This window comes from Falco biarmicus, chromosome 1 (assembly GCF_023638135.1).
Source record: "Falco biarmicus isolate bFalBia1 chromosome 1, bFalBia1.pri, whole genome shotgun sequence".
Lineage (NCBI taxonomy): Eukaryota > Metazoa > Chordata > Aves > Falconiformes > Falconidae > Falco > Falco biarmicus.
Window position 1 is genome coordinate 112771852 of NC_079288.1, and position 14494 is coordinate 112786345.

Sequence of the window (14494 nt, forward strand, 5' to 3'; positions counted from 1 at the left end):
AGGCTTCACGAGTCTTGCATCCGAAATCAGCGTTGCATGGCAATTCTTGGAAGTTTCTTGTCTGTGTGTTTGTACAGCTGAATCCTTGTCAGGGGCTCTGTTCCTTAATCAGTAGCTGTGTACTGCGCGGTGGCAGGCCATGTACCAAAGGCTGTGAAATCGCTTTGCAGCTGAAAATCCTCCAGCTTTGCCAAGCCCAGGAAGAACAAGCAAGCCAGCCCTGAACTGGTTGCCTTGGATGGCATGGCACAGAAATAGCAAGGGCATGTATGTTTGCCTTTTTGTTTTTTCACGCTCTTTCTCTCGGGGGGAAAAATCCGGAAGGCAGGTAGAGCTGGAAGTTGCATCTGGAGAGCAGTGCTTTGTATTTGATATTTTGTTTCAAAGTCTGGTTCCTGCTGGCAGCAGCAGTAGGTCCCGTTAAAAACCCTAGACTTCCCAGAAGTTGAAAGGCGAGGAGTCGGCTGGAAATGGCGAGGCAAGGCACATTCAGATGGTAAATAAGGACGTGCAGCAGGTAGGTTAAGCAGGCGTGGAAGAAGGGAAGCGTGTCTTCTGTGGGAAGGTAATTGGGCACCCGGGCTTGGCAGGAGCGGTGGGCCGAGGCGGGGGCGACTGCTACAGGTTGATGGGCAGGTGATCCGGCGGCTTCCACCTGGGCGGCGCAGGAGGCCTGCCTAATATGCTGTCTGCCCTAAGGGCCTGGGGGAACACAGTTGGATTATTATGTTAATGCCTGAGCCTGCTGCCCTCTTCCTATCCCAGCTGGGCTCCCCGTTGTTAGGAACTGCTTTGCTCTGACAGTGGAGTAATATACTTCATGATTGAAAGGGCAAAGGGGCTCGCAAGAAAAAAGAGCAGGCCTGCACAGATATGTAAATGAAGGGGGGAAGGCTGCAGGGGAGGGTTTGTGCCTAGGTGCGGATAGAAAGTTTATTAGGAAATGAGTAATATAAATCTGCTAATTGAATTGTTATTTACAAGTCCCATTTTCTGATTTGTTTCTTTGTGCATTACCCCCCCTAATGCTGATGTACAGTGAATTCGAAGTGCTTACCAAAGCAGGCACTTAGGTTGATTTATTTTAAACCGAGGTGCTATAATACACTGGTACCAGTGTACAATGCTGACAATGGTGTATTTTTCAGGACTTTGATTACTGTTTCATGCTCTGCCACTATATTGCTGCACTACAGCTTACAGAAGTGATATGATTCTTTTATATATTGTAGATAAGTATATCACTCTGAATTTTGTTGATACTTCCACAAGAGTAGGAGATAGATACAGATTACAGAAATGTATTTGTTACGGTGTTAGAGCAAATTGAACTTTGATTCAACGAGATGGTGACTATGTTGTGATGTTTTTCTGAGGCCTTTCCTGCTATAGGATTGACTAAACAGCATCTTGGTGTTAGAATGAATGTATGTGAGAAATGAAAATCTGTTCTCTAAACAGGTATCTTTAATACTATTTTTTTATTTATTTTCATGATGATGACAGTGATATGACCTGGTATGCAAAGTCTTTCTCCACTTTTTATCAAGCTTCTATCAGTGGCAAAACTTGACTTGGAATATAGCCAGATGTGATTTCTAGCAACCTTATTTTTCTATTTTACCCCCAAAGCACTGATCACAGACTACTCTGAGAAGTAGCTGTTAACCTAAATTACACTTCTAAAGTGAGAGCTGTTTTTGTGGAATGCAGCTAGTGTGTCAGATGCAAAGTTGTTTGATAGGTGAGGTGCTTTTCTTGTAGGTTTAGCTGATACTTGGTGTTTGTTGTAAGATGTGATTTCTGATCGCTTGTAGTGTGCTTTCTACTCTTCACCCATTTGCTTACATATCCCAGTTCTGTTCCTTAGTTATGTGTATTGCTACTCTGTTTTGCTGTTAAGAAGGTGCATCTGTCTTGGCATCAGGACCTCCTGCTGCGCAGGAAAGCTGGCAGCTCTCGTACTTTTGACCTGGCAGTTGTGAATGGACTTCTTAAGCAGTTTTGTCCACTTAATGTATTATAGGGCATCTTATGTTACCGAAGCACTTTAAGGTGGAAAAGAATTCTGGATCTAGGTTGCTTCTGCAAACTTAGTTTGGTCTGACGGCGTAGATACAGGATGTTCTAGGCTTAAATGGCATGGTAGTACAATTTTGCTTCCACACCTCTTGCCTCATTGGGTGCCCATGATGAATAATCATTGCAGAATAGGTAGTAGTGGTGTCTGTGTTCTGCTGGGGCCTTTGTACTTCACACAGAATTACCAACTTCTTTATAGAGTTCTCCTTGGAGTTCTCTGTGGGCAAATCAGAATGCATTGGCCCTGTCTCTAGAGTTTATTAGTAAGATGAGAAGATATCTTTAACCACAAAATGGTTAAAGCTGGAAACAGACTAATTGTTATAAAAGGGGTGTTTTCCAGTTGAAGGAGTTTTTTCTGATAATTGCGTTTTTCTTTCATATTATGTATGCACCTAGTTCTTTAACTGCTTTAGAAATAGGGAAGTCGGGCTATAAACCATGCTGATTAGGGAACATTTCCATTCTTTTTGTCTTGCACTGTGTATGCAATTTAGACTTTGTAGAAATGTTTACACTTTCGGGGAAATCTGTATGTAAATATTTTGTTTCAGGTCAGGTTAACCTGGGTCAGTTTTGCAAACAACTAATTTTGACTTTGTCCGTGTTCTTCAGTGTAACTTAGGTGCTCCGTGCTTTCATTTCTCTTGATAAGCTGATCTTCCTGGCTGTGTCTTCTCTGTGCAGCATAAGAATTTAATAACAGTGCTGCACTGTGGACCAGCTGAAAAGCTTGTGCAGCGACAAACCAGGCAGAGGTCATCTTCTACTAGGCATGAGAGCAATTCAGCTGAAAGCAGCAAAATACCAAAATGAAATGGTTAGAAAAGAAAATTTCAATCACTGTCTGAGAAGTGTCGATTCTAGAGGTGGAGGGGAGCTTAGGTTTAAAGCAGATGTTTAAATACCGGAATATCCCTTATGCTGGCTATTCCAGTTTTCAGCCAACTCTGGATGCAAATGGAAACTGTGGAAGCTCAGTGAATGCTGCCAGAAAGAGCATGTTCGATGCAGACGGCAAGTTTGTGACCTTTTGCAGTAAAACAAGCTTGTGCGTTTCTTAGGCTCGCACCCAGCACAGCTCTTGGTGAGCCTCTGCTCTCCACAGAAAGTGAGTAGAGTTCTGTACATGAAACTCATAGGTTTTAACATTTTTTTTCTCACTTTTTCTTCAGAGAAGTAGTGGTTATATAGTGTTCTATTCCGTTAGAGGATAAAGTAAATTACTTCAAGGATGTAATAAAAATACCTTTAACTTAGTTGAGTTGCTATGTATTTTATGTATACATTTATGTAATATATGTATATGTTTATATATATATATATATTAAAAAAATCAAAATTCCAAAGATCAGTTTCAGCATTTCTGTGGATCATGGTGTACTCCTGCTGATAGCCAGGTAGTTGTGAAAGCAAGTCCCTGACCTAGACTTATCAGCATTTGAGTATTAATCCTTGGACTTTAACGAAGATAAGCCTCCCTACCCCACCCCCTTTGGATTAGAAGGTGTAGCAGCCTTCGAGGAAAATGGGGCAACTAACTGGTTAGAACTTTGGGCATGCTTCAAAATTTGTTTTCAGAGGAAAAAAAAGCTTGGAGCTTCAGTTGTTACTGATCCACTACTTAACTCCTTGGACAAATTTTGGGGATACGTAATATGTAAAGATGCACATTTATGCACCTTCTCACTCTGTGTATGTGTAACTTTTAGTATATGAATTGCTAATTTAGATGACGAGTATCTAAGCAGCATTTAAAAGAATGCAGCTGTATGCATCAAGACTGTTCCTTTTTTACCTTCAGGCAGTGGCTATAGCGCTGTTCTCCTTACAGTATGCAGCTTTTCTTTCCCTTCCTTTTCTACCTCTGCCACAGTATTGCAGGGTACAAAGCTTTGGCTGGGCTCATAAAAAGGGAATTTCTAGTACCATACAATACTGGCTTACAGTAAAGCCTAACCTTCAGGCTTCATTAAAACAAACAAATAAAACCCCACACCTAGTAATTGTACCTTCTTTGAGATATGGACAGACATTTGTTGATGAGATGAAAAACTCCTTATCTTTTAACGGCAACCTGTGACACAGTCTGACATGAGCTCCAGAGATTGGGCTTCATGGATCTGTGCAGTGGGCCACACTACTTTTTATTTTATAAAGCTGGTACTTCAGCCAGCCTCCTCATGCTGTGGCCTTCCTTGCTGCTAGTGTTTTATTTCCCATCGCCTGGCATTGCACAACTTACAGTGAAGCTGTTCCCGGTGGTAGTAGTGACAGGGACTTGAATAACAATGCCATTCTGAGCTGGTTTGGATGGCACAGCAGTTAAAATGTCTGGTTCTGCTACTAACTGCCCAGAAAGCAATATGACAGCGGGATATTTATAGAAAAATACTGGTGCAGGCACAGCCTTACAGTTGATGCAAAGGGCACCTTTTAAAAAGTGGCCTTGTGCTTTCATTTCACTTCAGCAGGGAAGTAATACTCTTTGGAGTTGTAGGATGCATTGTTTAACTAGACCTCTAATCATGTTATGGATGATGTGTCTCCAGGAGAATCAGGGGACAAGACCTTTAAGTGTTTTTATCACAGCTTAAGATCTTAGAAAATGTGAACTTAAATAAAAGTATGTTTGGGTGGTTGTTATTGCTCTGTATCCTTTTGAGGATACCTTCTACAGTAATATTTTTTTTTAAGAGAGAAAGTCACTTACAGTTATGAAGTGCTTGACCATAAGAGAGGATCAAGTTGGCAGAGTTACTTGTATACCGCTGTTCAGCTGAGCCTCCTTTATTAAATCATTGTTCAGCATTCCGTTTGTTCTGGTGGGAGAGCTAGCGGCTTCATTGCTAAGGTAATAAGCCTTGAGTTACTAACAAATGCACAATGTGCATAAGGTTTGTGGATAGTTTTCATACCAAAGTGTCAGTGACTCAGTTTCTCTCCTTTTTGCTCTCTAATTGTGTAGCATGGTCTGTTTCACAGGTCAAATGTACAGCTGCTAAGGCTTCTACTTTACAGTACTTAGGTAGAAGGGGGAAGTTACCTTGTTTCCCCATGATTAGGAGAACTATGGAAATGGGATTTCCATTTGGGGAAAAATACATACAAAAAGTTTGGCTGTATGCCTTCCTGGGAATCCAGAGCTTTCCGGCATGGCAGAGCCATATTATGGAGTTTGTGGAGGAGTGGGTCAGGTGCTAGAGCACGGAGTCTGCGCATAGTTATGCACATGTGTACTCAGTATGAGAAAGCATGTGTTCCTACGAGTCTGTCAGCTTTAAATCACTGCTTACTTGAATGTTTACACTGGCACTGGCCAGTAATCTTAATATTTGCATTTACAGTAAAGTAGAGGAGAGAAAATTAGAAACTGCCTCTGTTTATTCATGTTGGTATTCAGAATTCCACTGTGGATGTTCAGGTTACTGCCCATTGGGGTGCATGACGTAGGAACTGACACTTAGAAGGCCCTGTGTCTTTGGTGCATGATTTTTGTGTTTTGTGCTGCAGCTGATGGGAGGACAGGAAGATTAAGTTATAGCTTCAGGGCTTGGGGCATAGCTGGTCAAGGATTGTCTTGCACAAGGATGAGGTGAGATTACTGGTGGCTATCTCTGCTGACAGCCCTTCTCGTTGTCGAAAGGAAACAGACCATGGTTGTTAGAAGGAAGAAAAGGGTATGGGTGGATCTGTGGCATTTATGATAAAGCAAAAAAACTACGAACAAAGTGACTACTGTACAGCTGATAGCCTGGGCTAGTCAGATACTGTGCGCTGTGTCTCATAAGGTATCTAATCTCTTCTGTACCTGAAGAGACCAAGTCTTGGTTCTTTCAGTGTGGCGATGGACATTCCAGCTCCTGAAAGAGTTTCTTCCCTCCTGGCTTCCTTCCTGTGATCTTTCTGATACTGATGACAAAGGTTTTTGTTTTCATTCTGCTCAGTTATACAAGTAATCTCAAGTAAAAAGATCCAGCCACGCAGGGCAGTGCTGCTTTCCAACCTCTGCTCAACATGCATTTCCTGTTACTTATATAACTTCCTGTTACATCTTAGTATCAGTGGAAATTTGCAGACCGACACATAAACGTTTTTGAGGTCTGAATGCTTAACCTTCACTATTTGCATTGTTAACAAATGTTTATGTTCTGGTTTTACTCTCTGGAAAAAAAGCCTTTGATGTATATATTTTGATGTCTTCATCTACGGCCCCTGAATGAGAAATACAGTGCTGACGCTCCAGAACTGCCTTAAGTCATGCCTGTCACAGTAGAGAAGTTACTGTTTCTGGTGAAAGGAAGCAGGATAGTTTTCTTTCCCTGTTTCAGTATTGCTGAAACTATTGGTCAAACAGAAATCCTTCAATGGAGAGCACCACATACACTAAAGTGTCTAAAAAGCCTGCCTTTTGACATCCTCTTGATTGATGTTTTTTTATTTATAAATATTATTACCAACAGGCGGTGATGGTTATGAGAAACTGCAAAAATGTGGGAGTGAAAGAGTCATTTTCAACAGAAGGAACTTGGCTAGTAAGAGGTAGGAGGTAATAACTCTCTGCCAGCAGAGCCCCCAGCTTGTTTCTGTGCTCTGCTTGTGGCAGAACGCTGAGCCTGACTGAGGCAGCACAAACTTGTACTCGGGTGATGGCAACCTCTGCCAGCCCGGAACAAATCTGGAGTGTATGCAGCTTTGAATCCATGGCTCAATGAGGTATTTTAGAGGAGATCATTCTCTGGATGACATTCCCCCACTGAAATGTGAACAAAAAGCACATTAGTTATTCTGTTTTCATTTTCTGGTGCCTTTTCAGCATTATTTCCATAAAACTGATGGTTATTGAACATGGTTGAAATAAAGAAATGTTTTCGTATTTTCAGCACAGCTCTAGAGGCAGGTTGCGGATTAGGCCATATCTTTTGCACAGTCAACAAATTGTGTTGGACCACAGGGAATGTGGCCGTGGGTAAAAAACATAATCCCCACCGTATCTTGGTGGGTTTTCCTGTTGTGTTCTGGCGTTTCCTTGGTTTGCAGGCATACAGGTTTTTTTGTGTGTGGTATGGGGTTTTGGGTGATTTTGGTTTTGTTTTTCTAAGAAGATAAGGTTATGTGTACAGTTCCACTCCACTAAAAAATTGGAGATTGGTGTCTTTTTTTAAAAGACTTCTTGAATAAGAGTTCAGATTTTTATTAAGATTTCTTTGGACTCAAAATGTAGTTGTTGCCAAAGTCTGGTTTTGTGTGGGTTTGTTTTTTTTTTGGGGGGGGGGGGGGGGGGGGCATGTGTGTGTTTGTGTTTGTGGTTTTGGTTTTGTTTTTTTTTTTTTTTTAATGAAATAACACTGTTGAGGTGGCCTATCATGTATACAATACGTGGGGCCAAATTAATGTGTAAGATGCATACTACTGCTTCTGCTGAATTCAATATGGAGTGTTTATACATCTCCAAGAGTCAAGTCTAGACCCTGTTTGTTTCTTAAAGATGATGCTGTAGTGTTAAAAAGGCATGTGCGTTGCCTTTGAGGGGGCAACTGTGCAGCTAGAGACTTTGTTGAGCAGTTAACACTACCTCTTTTATTTTGCCATGCTGTAGCAGGATTTTTATATGCATTTTAACAGTTATTTAAGAGTCCCCATATGCTTAGAAAAGAATCTGAATATATGTGCCTTTTTTAAAGCTGCATCATAACTAGGTTATTTCATCAATACAGTAGATTGACTAGGAGCTGCAGTTGGAACAATATGTAAAAATACAGCTTGTAAAAGATTTCCTTTATTAACTGTCATCATCCACAGAATGTATGTTCAAATAAACGTTGTGTAATAACTAAATTTGAGATTAATAGGCCCCTTAAGAAACAGCGAAGTCATTCAGGATAGTCAGTGAAAAATAGCCTGTAAGACTGTAACATGCACATATTGTCCTGCTTACATGCTCTCTCTGGTGTCATTCCCATTTATCAATGTCGGCAGGCTCTGTTCTCATTAAAACACTCTTGCACAAAAGCAACTTAATTTTCTTAAGAGAAGAGGACACCTGATTCAATTTAGTGCTCAAAACCAGGAACTTGAATATATATATTTTTCCCGTCTGAACTCAGATATGAATAGTTATGAACAGCAACACAGATTAAACCTTATTAGGTATATTTATATTCTGTTTGCAGTAACAGTGCTGTAGCAAATAGCTTTCTACAGAGCTGTAACATCTTATTAATGGAAACAGCAGTTAAGACATGAGCTGTGGTAACACTCACATGAGATTTTATTTTTAAATAGAAGATTGAAGGAGTTTAAAGGGACTCTGCCAGTGCATTCAAGCTACTTCTGACGTCCTACCATCTTCCTCCACCTTCTTGAACTACACTGATCTCTTTGGCGAGATAAAATTTCCTTTTCTGCCGTCTTGGGTCAAACCATTTCCATCACTTTCTTCCATTTTTTTAAATTTTTTTTTTCTTCTTCCTGTCAAATAGGAGACACAGGTCTATCAATTTTGCATTAATAATATGGACAATGTAAAATCTTACAGTACTACATTGTGTTCTGTGCCTCTACTGCATAATCCTGCTAGAGTCATTGTCTTTCTCCAGTTCCTTTCTACTGTTCTGGGGTTTTCTCTCTTCTTCATTATGCCATGTGTGTTAAATAGGATATTTAATCTTATGCCTGGTGCTCGAGCTGTATATCCCCCACTAGTGCACATCTGAAGATGATGAGGTTTTAACTGCAGGTAATTGTGGACATACTTGGAGCAGCTTTGTATGACACCCAGGCCACTTCCTTCTGAGACATTTTAAGGTGATTTAGTTTCATTACGCTGCATCTGTGGCCTTGGCCCTGGAATGTCCTTCCCGCAGAGCAGGGACAACTTGGGGCCAGGCGGGTCCTAGTGCGCATAGCATATGCTCTCTCAGCTATAGGGTGCCTCTGGGTAAGCATCGGGTTAAGTACAGTTAGGAAGGTTACTTTCCTAAAGGCTGCCAAATGACACTCAATAATCAAATGTTTTAGTGTTAAAAAGATACATACATATTGGTGAAAAAGCCTTTTACTTTTTTACGTGATCCACATACAAAGCTATAAGGCACTGTTGTTTCCCTGTGACTCTGCAGTAAAAGAAATTGTAGTTCCAGTTGAGTTGTGCATAACAGTTTCATTCAAATACTGCCGATAATGATAGAATGTTGGGTTTTGACCCAGGTGTTCCAAATGTTGCCAGTGTATCTTTTCCTCTTCTTTAATGTGGTCTTGCTACATTACTATCAAAAGTTATCTAGTCTAATAAATTCCAAGGTAGTTTAGTTTGATACCAAAATACAAGGAAGTGGAATAGAGTTCAGAATTTATTCTGTGTTTACTGCTATCAAAACCTTAGCACGCTTGTTCGATTTGCTGCTCAGGTACACGGACTGGAATGCTCTGTGTACTTGCTGCTGCAGTTGGGTACCCACCCGTGGGGAAGTGCTCAGCCCCTTGGTTGTGGCTTTGCCTTTTTCTTCTTTTACTAGCCTTTGTTACAATGGGATCCGTCTTGGTTTTTGTTGCCGTCACTGTTAGAAATTGTAGCAGTGTTTTCTGTACATGTGTTCCAGATAAGGTGAGAGATGAAGGGCTGAAGCTTTGCACTAGGTTTGAGGTATGGGAAGAGGAAGGCTTCTGCCCAGTGTACTGCCAGATGGGTTTCCTTCAGAGGTGGACTGAGTTACTGCTCCCTTGAAAGTGCTCCAGGCCAGCAGATCCTCCCTGGAAATGCCGACCAGCGAGAGAGTTCCCTCAAGTCCAGTGCCATACAGAGTTGACTGAAATTGTACCTGCTTAACATCAAGCAGACTTGGTGTTTAGTGGAGCTAGTGTGTACTGTTTTAAACTGGAGATGTACATGCTCTCCTGTACTAGCCCTGTTAAGAGTACCGATAGTGACTTTCAGTCATGTCTCTGAGTTGATGTAAACTTGAATGATTGGTCTGGTTCTTACTGCTGCTGCTTTTGAATGTGGTCTGACCTTGCATTTCAAGACATGGCTATGCATTTACCTTTTGAAAGGATCTTGCCATTGATTTTATAGTGAACTCTCCCCTCGTATTAACGGTAAGTGCAATGAACGGTTTGCAAACACATGCGAATCTGAACTTGGAGTATTATAAGGACATCTAAATGTTTTCATGTTTTATTGTTTCATTTAAGCTGACTGCATATAGTCTGATATCTGTTGAAGCACAAAAGGAGCAAACACTAAAAAAAAGTTATACAATAATAGTGACTAATAAATGTTTCAAATAGAAAACGAAGAGCCTAGCTGTATCATGTGTCAGCACTAATGTTTATTTGTATCATCCCTCTAAGGATCTCAGAGTGCTTTTTAAGCAATGAATTAATTTTGACAATGCCCTGTGAGGTATGTAGGCAATATTATCTCTCTTGATAGAAGGGAGTTGGAAGCACAAAGTGTTTAAATTCTACAGGGTCGTGCTACTAGGTATGTTTAATTACGAATTGGAGCAACTCAGTTCACTACCAGTTTGTTTAAGCTGAACCAGAATTGCAAATACAAGCCCCAGGTTTGTGGGTATGAGAAAAATTTCTTCTGAATTTATTCTGCAGGAGAAATTTTTATAATGAAAACTGCAAATAGACTAATTGACATGTGTAAGTCCTCCCTCAGTGAGGCAAATAATCTGAATGATTATACCTTAACTTGCGGTTTTCGCTTTTTGTTTTATTTTCCCTTCTTTTTCCTCTTTTGCCTCTAATGTGTGCTTAATCATCTGCTATGGACAATTTCTGACACTTTGGAGAAAGGGAATTAAAAATTGCAAACTACTGTACCCCTGGACTAGTTGTGAATTATGATTTTTGCACATGACTGGCTGAATACCTGAAGCATAAAAATTGTCTAAGACTGTTGTCTTAGTACCTGTTATGTGCTTGAGAATATTAAAAAAACCCAAACAACCCGGAACAAACAAACCCCCAAAACAAACAAATCGGAAATCTTCCAGCTGGATTGGGAAAGAAGAAAGTTTGTTGATAGCCAAAACATCACCATCCAGTATTGCCACCACAGAACTATCTAGCGTCTCTCCTTAACACCTTTCCAGGTACAGAATTTCTCCTGGAAGTGGAATTGCAGTGTATTTTAAGTAAAAAATACATTCTTGTGTCTGTAGATGATCCTCAAATCAGAATTGGTAGCTGCTCATGTGGCTAAAACTAGATGCACGGTGTCATACTAAGTGTACCGGTTCTTGCCAGCTACTCCTTTGAGCTACTGCTTTGTTTTTTGTGCATCGTTGAGGTGACCAGGAGAATGGCTGAGAGCTTTCTAGCACTAAAGTTATTTCTCTTGCATCAGTGGCTGTGGTCTGGCAGGCTCACCTGCAGTGCAAGCAGAGCCTGGCCTGAATCCAGCTTCTGGTAGGACTGGATATTTTTGAGACAGGGAGGTAAGTTTAGCATGTTAGAAAGCGAAGGGCTACTACTTATGCTCTCTATCCATTTTACGTTGGCTCCACCAGCTTTCCTGAAGAGGGTGAGCGACACAGTTCTTTGTGGCAGACAGAAATGTAGCTGTCGCTCTGCACACACAATTTGCATTGGGAGGAGGGGACCATCAAGTTTCCTCCCAGCCTTCTGGTGTGGAAGTGAAGCCCAGATGCTTCTGTCTTTCAGATCTTAACAGTTGATTTACACTGATTTATATAGCAAAGACTGTTTTGCAAGGAAGAGATCTTTAAGTGTGCTTAAAAATGGAAATCTAGATCCTCCTTCATGGATTCAGAGGCAGATGTAATAAAAGGGACCTTTCTGCATCTTTTCCGGTTTGAAGAGGTCAAATACAATCAGTCTGTGTAAGAGTGGCATGTGTCCAACAAATACCAAAGAGACTTGATAAACCTGGTGGGTTTTTTAATATAATCGTGACAGGAACTTGAAGAGGGATATATGAACAAAAAATACCTGCAAGGTGATCTGTATTGAAACTGATCCTTTGCAGTAGGTTTGTGTGCATGGGTGTAATCTGGTGCTCTCTGGCCACATGGAAGTATCAGCTGCACGGTAGAAAATCCTGATTTAATTCACACTTGTTGAAAAATTATTTTAAGTAGTACTCACTCTTGCTTTCAGCTGTGATCTCTGGCAAGAGGAACTGTTTGGACTTGTGCCTCTTTTTATGTTCAAAAAAGGAATGCTGATGAGGAAGAGGTGTTAAAATATGTTACTGTAGTTTACAACTGTCAACTATAATGTTTTATTTAGCTGTATCTATTCAGATGCTCCCTCCGCAACATGGAGTGCCATATGCCATTGTCCCTGTTAGTAAGCAAGTCAGCAAAGGTTTCCCAGTCCGCATTTGTTTTTGTATTTGGGCCACTGAGGAGCTGCAGTCCAGTGCCATCTTTTATTGATAGGGCTAGCAGAGGAGGAATCTAATGAAATTATCAAAGCTTTGAATTAATTATGAACTTGAATAAGAAAGCTAAGCTCTCTAGAGCCAAGGATCTCATTACCCATTCATTTTCATTGCATCCTCTTATGGAGCAGAAGGCAGGTTCAGCTACAGCTCCTACCCTGATTTTGGACTTTATTCAAACTTACTAAACTCGCTAGCATCCACTTGTTATTAATCTTTAGCTGGAAGTGTCCAGAGTGATTAATTTGACTGTGCTCTAAATTTTCATGTAGATGGTAGATTTCCCTTCTCCCTTTCCTCTTACCTTTGCTGTGTGGCTTTTCATCATCAGACTGGCTACTATACAAGAGTTTCCGTTCTTTCTTGGTAATTGGGGAAAGCTATTCAAGACTCAAGTTTTAATTTCTTGGAATTTAATGAGTTAATATTAAGAAATAATACTGCTACCTTGTATTTCCTGGATATTTAGGTAAGCACAAAGATGTCTAAAGTCATTATCAGACTTGTTTATTTTCTTATTTTAAATGAGTGTGGAGTAAAAAGTGATGATTAGACACTGCCCTCAGAAGTGTGGGGTGGTTGTGTGGTTTTGTTTTTTTTTGGGTTTTTTTTCCTATTTTAAATTTGTTGGTCAAACTACAGAAACTTACGAATTTGTCAATACTTTATTATGATGAACAACTAAGTTTGCCTGCCTGATTAATATTCCATTAAAAATTAAGTCTATGAAAATGCAGTGTTTTACTTAAGTCAGATTATATTTATTTCAATTAATAGGTGTCAATATGTAAAAATGTTTCTGGCAAATCAGGGCAAAAGCAGTGAGATGAAGCTTCTGTGTAATATTCTTAGTTCTTGTGGATATACCTCTTAGGTCAACTGGCAAGGATTTTCTTCTCCTGCTTTTGTCCATTTCAGCACATTACTTATAAATGCATAAACTAGAACCTATCAGTCTTCATAAGTTACAGGCCACTGGCAATTTTTTAAGCAGTGGCCAACTGCCTAATGTCTCTGTGTATGTGTGTATTTGGAGAATCGAATAGCTTGTTGGGTGGGGGAATAACATTTTATTCTTGTACTATAGCTGTTTTACCATTGGTGATATTTATCTTTTTCTCTCTTCAGGCAGCTGCTATATTTAATTCTGCTTTTGGAAGTTTTTTGGTAAGTAATGCATTATTAATAGCAAGTGCTTTTATTTTAATAGTGTCATTGGTGTGTTTGTATTGTTCACATTAGTGTTGGTGGAATTATGCCATATAGCTGGCAAGAATTTGAATCATCTTTCAGTTTGTGTCACCGTGCCATTAAATGCAGCTACTACAATTTCTTTTTGTTAAACTCTTGAGAAAAGTAGTGAGTAAATTGTTTCTGCTCGTGGTAAATTAATAATGTGTAAACACATCTTAATTTTCTCCTTAATGGGTTAACAGAAGCTATTATTATGCAGATGTTTCAGACATGGGCATCAATATATTGATTTTTCTAATAAGGCCCATCAAATACTCATTATTTTCTATCAAGAGGCCATGGATTTTGAAAAGAAAACATGACCCAGCTGATCAGAGAGTAGATGCTAATTTACTCAGTGACTTGTCATTTGTTTAGCATATTTTGCTGTCAGTGAAGCCACTCTGTCTCTGAGGAGCACACTAAAATAGCTAGATATGGGAAAACAATCAATCCAGCTGGAAATATAACCATTTCTGTAAAAAGCAAAAACAGTATTTGTGGGCCTGATGGTATCCAAAGATTCAGAAAGGACACTATAAAAATCACTAAATATATTTATGAAGAAAGGAAGATTAGATTTCTTTTATTGATATGTTGTTTAGAGAGACATTAATGAATATTAAATACAAATTATTTTATGTGTAGGCAAGATACTGCGACTGTTTTATTTATTTAGGCAGCTAATAATTTCATTTGTTGGTTTTTACTAAAATTTGTAGTTGTTTAGAAGTATTCACTCGTGATTCCAATCCTGTG

The 14494-nt window shown here is 39.8% G+C and overlaps 1 protein-coding gene across 12 annotated transcripts in view; it reads left to right on the top strand.

Annotated features, from left to right (window-relative positions):
* SLC10A7 (solute carrier family 10 member 7) overlaps nt 1-14494 on the top strand; it is a 153994-nt gene that overhangs the window by 39604 nt on the left and 99896 nt on the right. For 10 of the 12 annotated variants that reach the window (XR_008825824.1, XR_008825829.1, XM_056361625.1 and 7 more), the window contains one exon: nt 13631-13669. The exons of the other annotated variants lie outside the window; for them this stretch is intronic. Coding sequence is in view for 5 of the 10 variants with exons in the window: in XM_056361625.1 (XP_056217600.1) it covers nt 13631-13669 (39 nt within the window). In the remaining 5 variants the exon portion in view is untranslated. The remainder of the gene's footprint in view (nt 1-13630; nt 13670-14494) is intronic. 12 annotated transcript variants of the gene reach the window in all.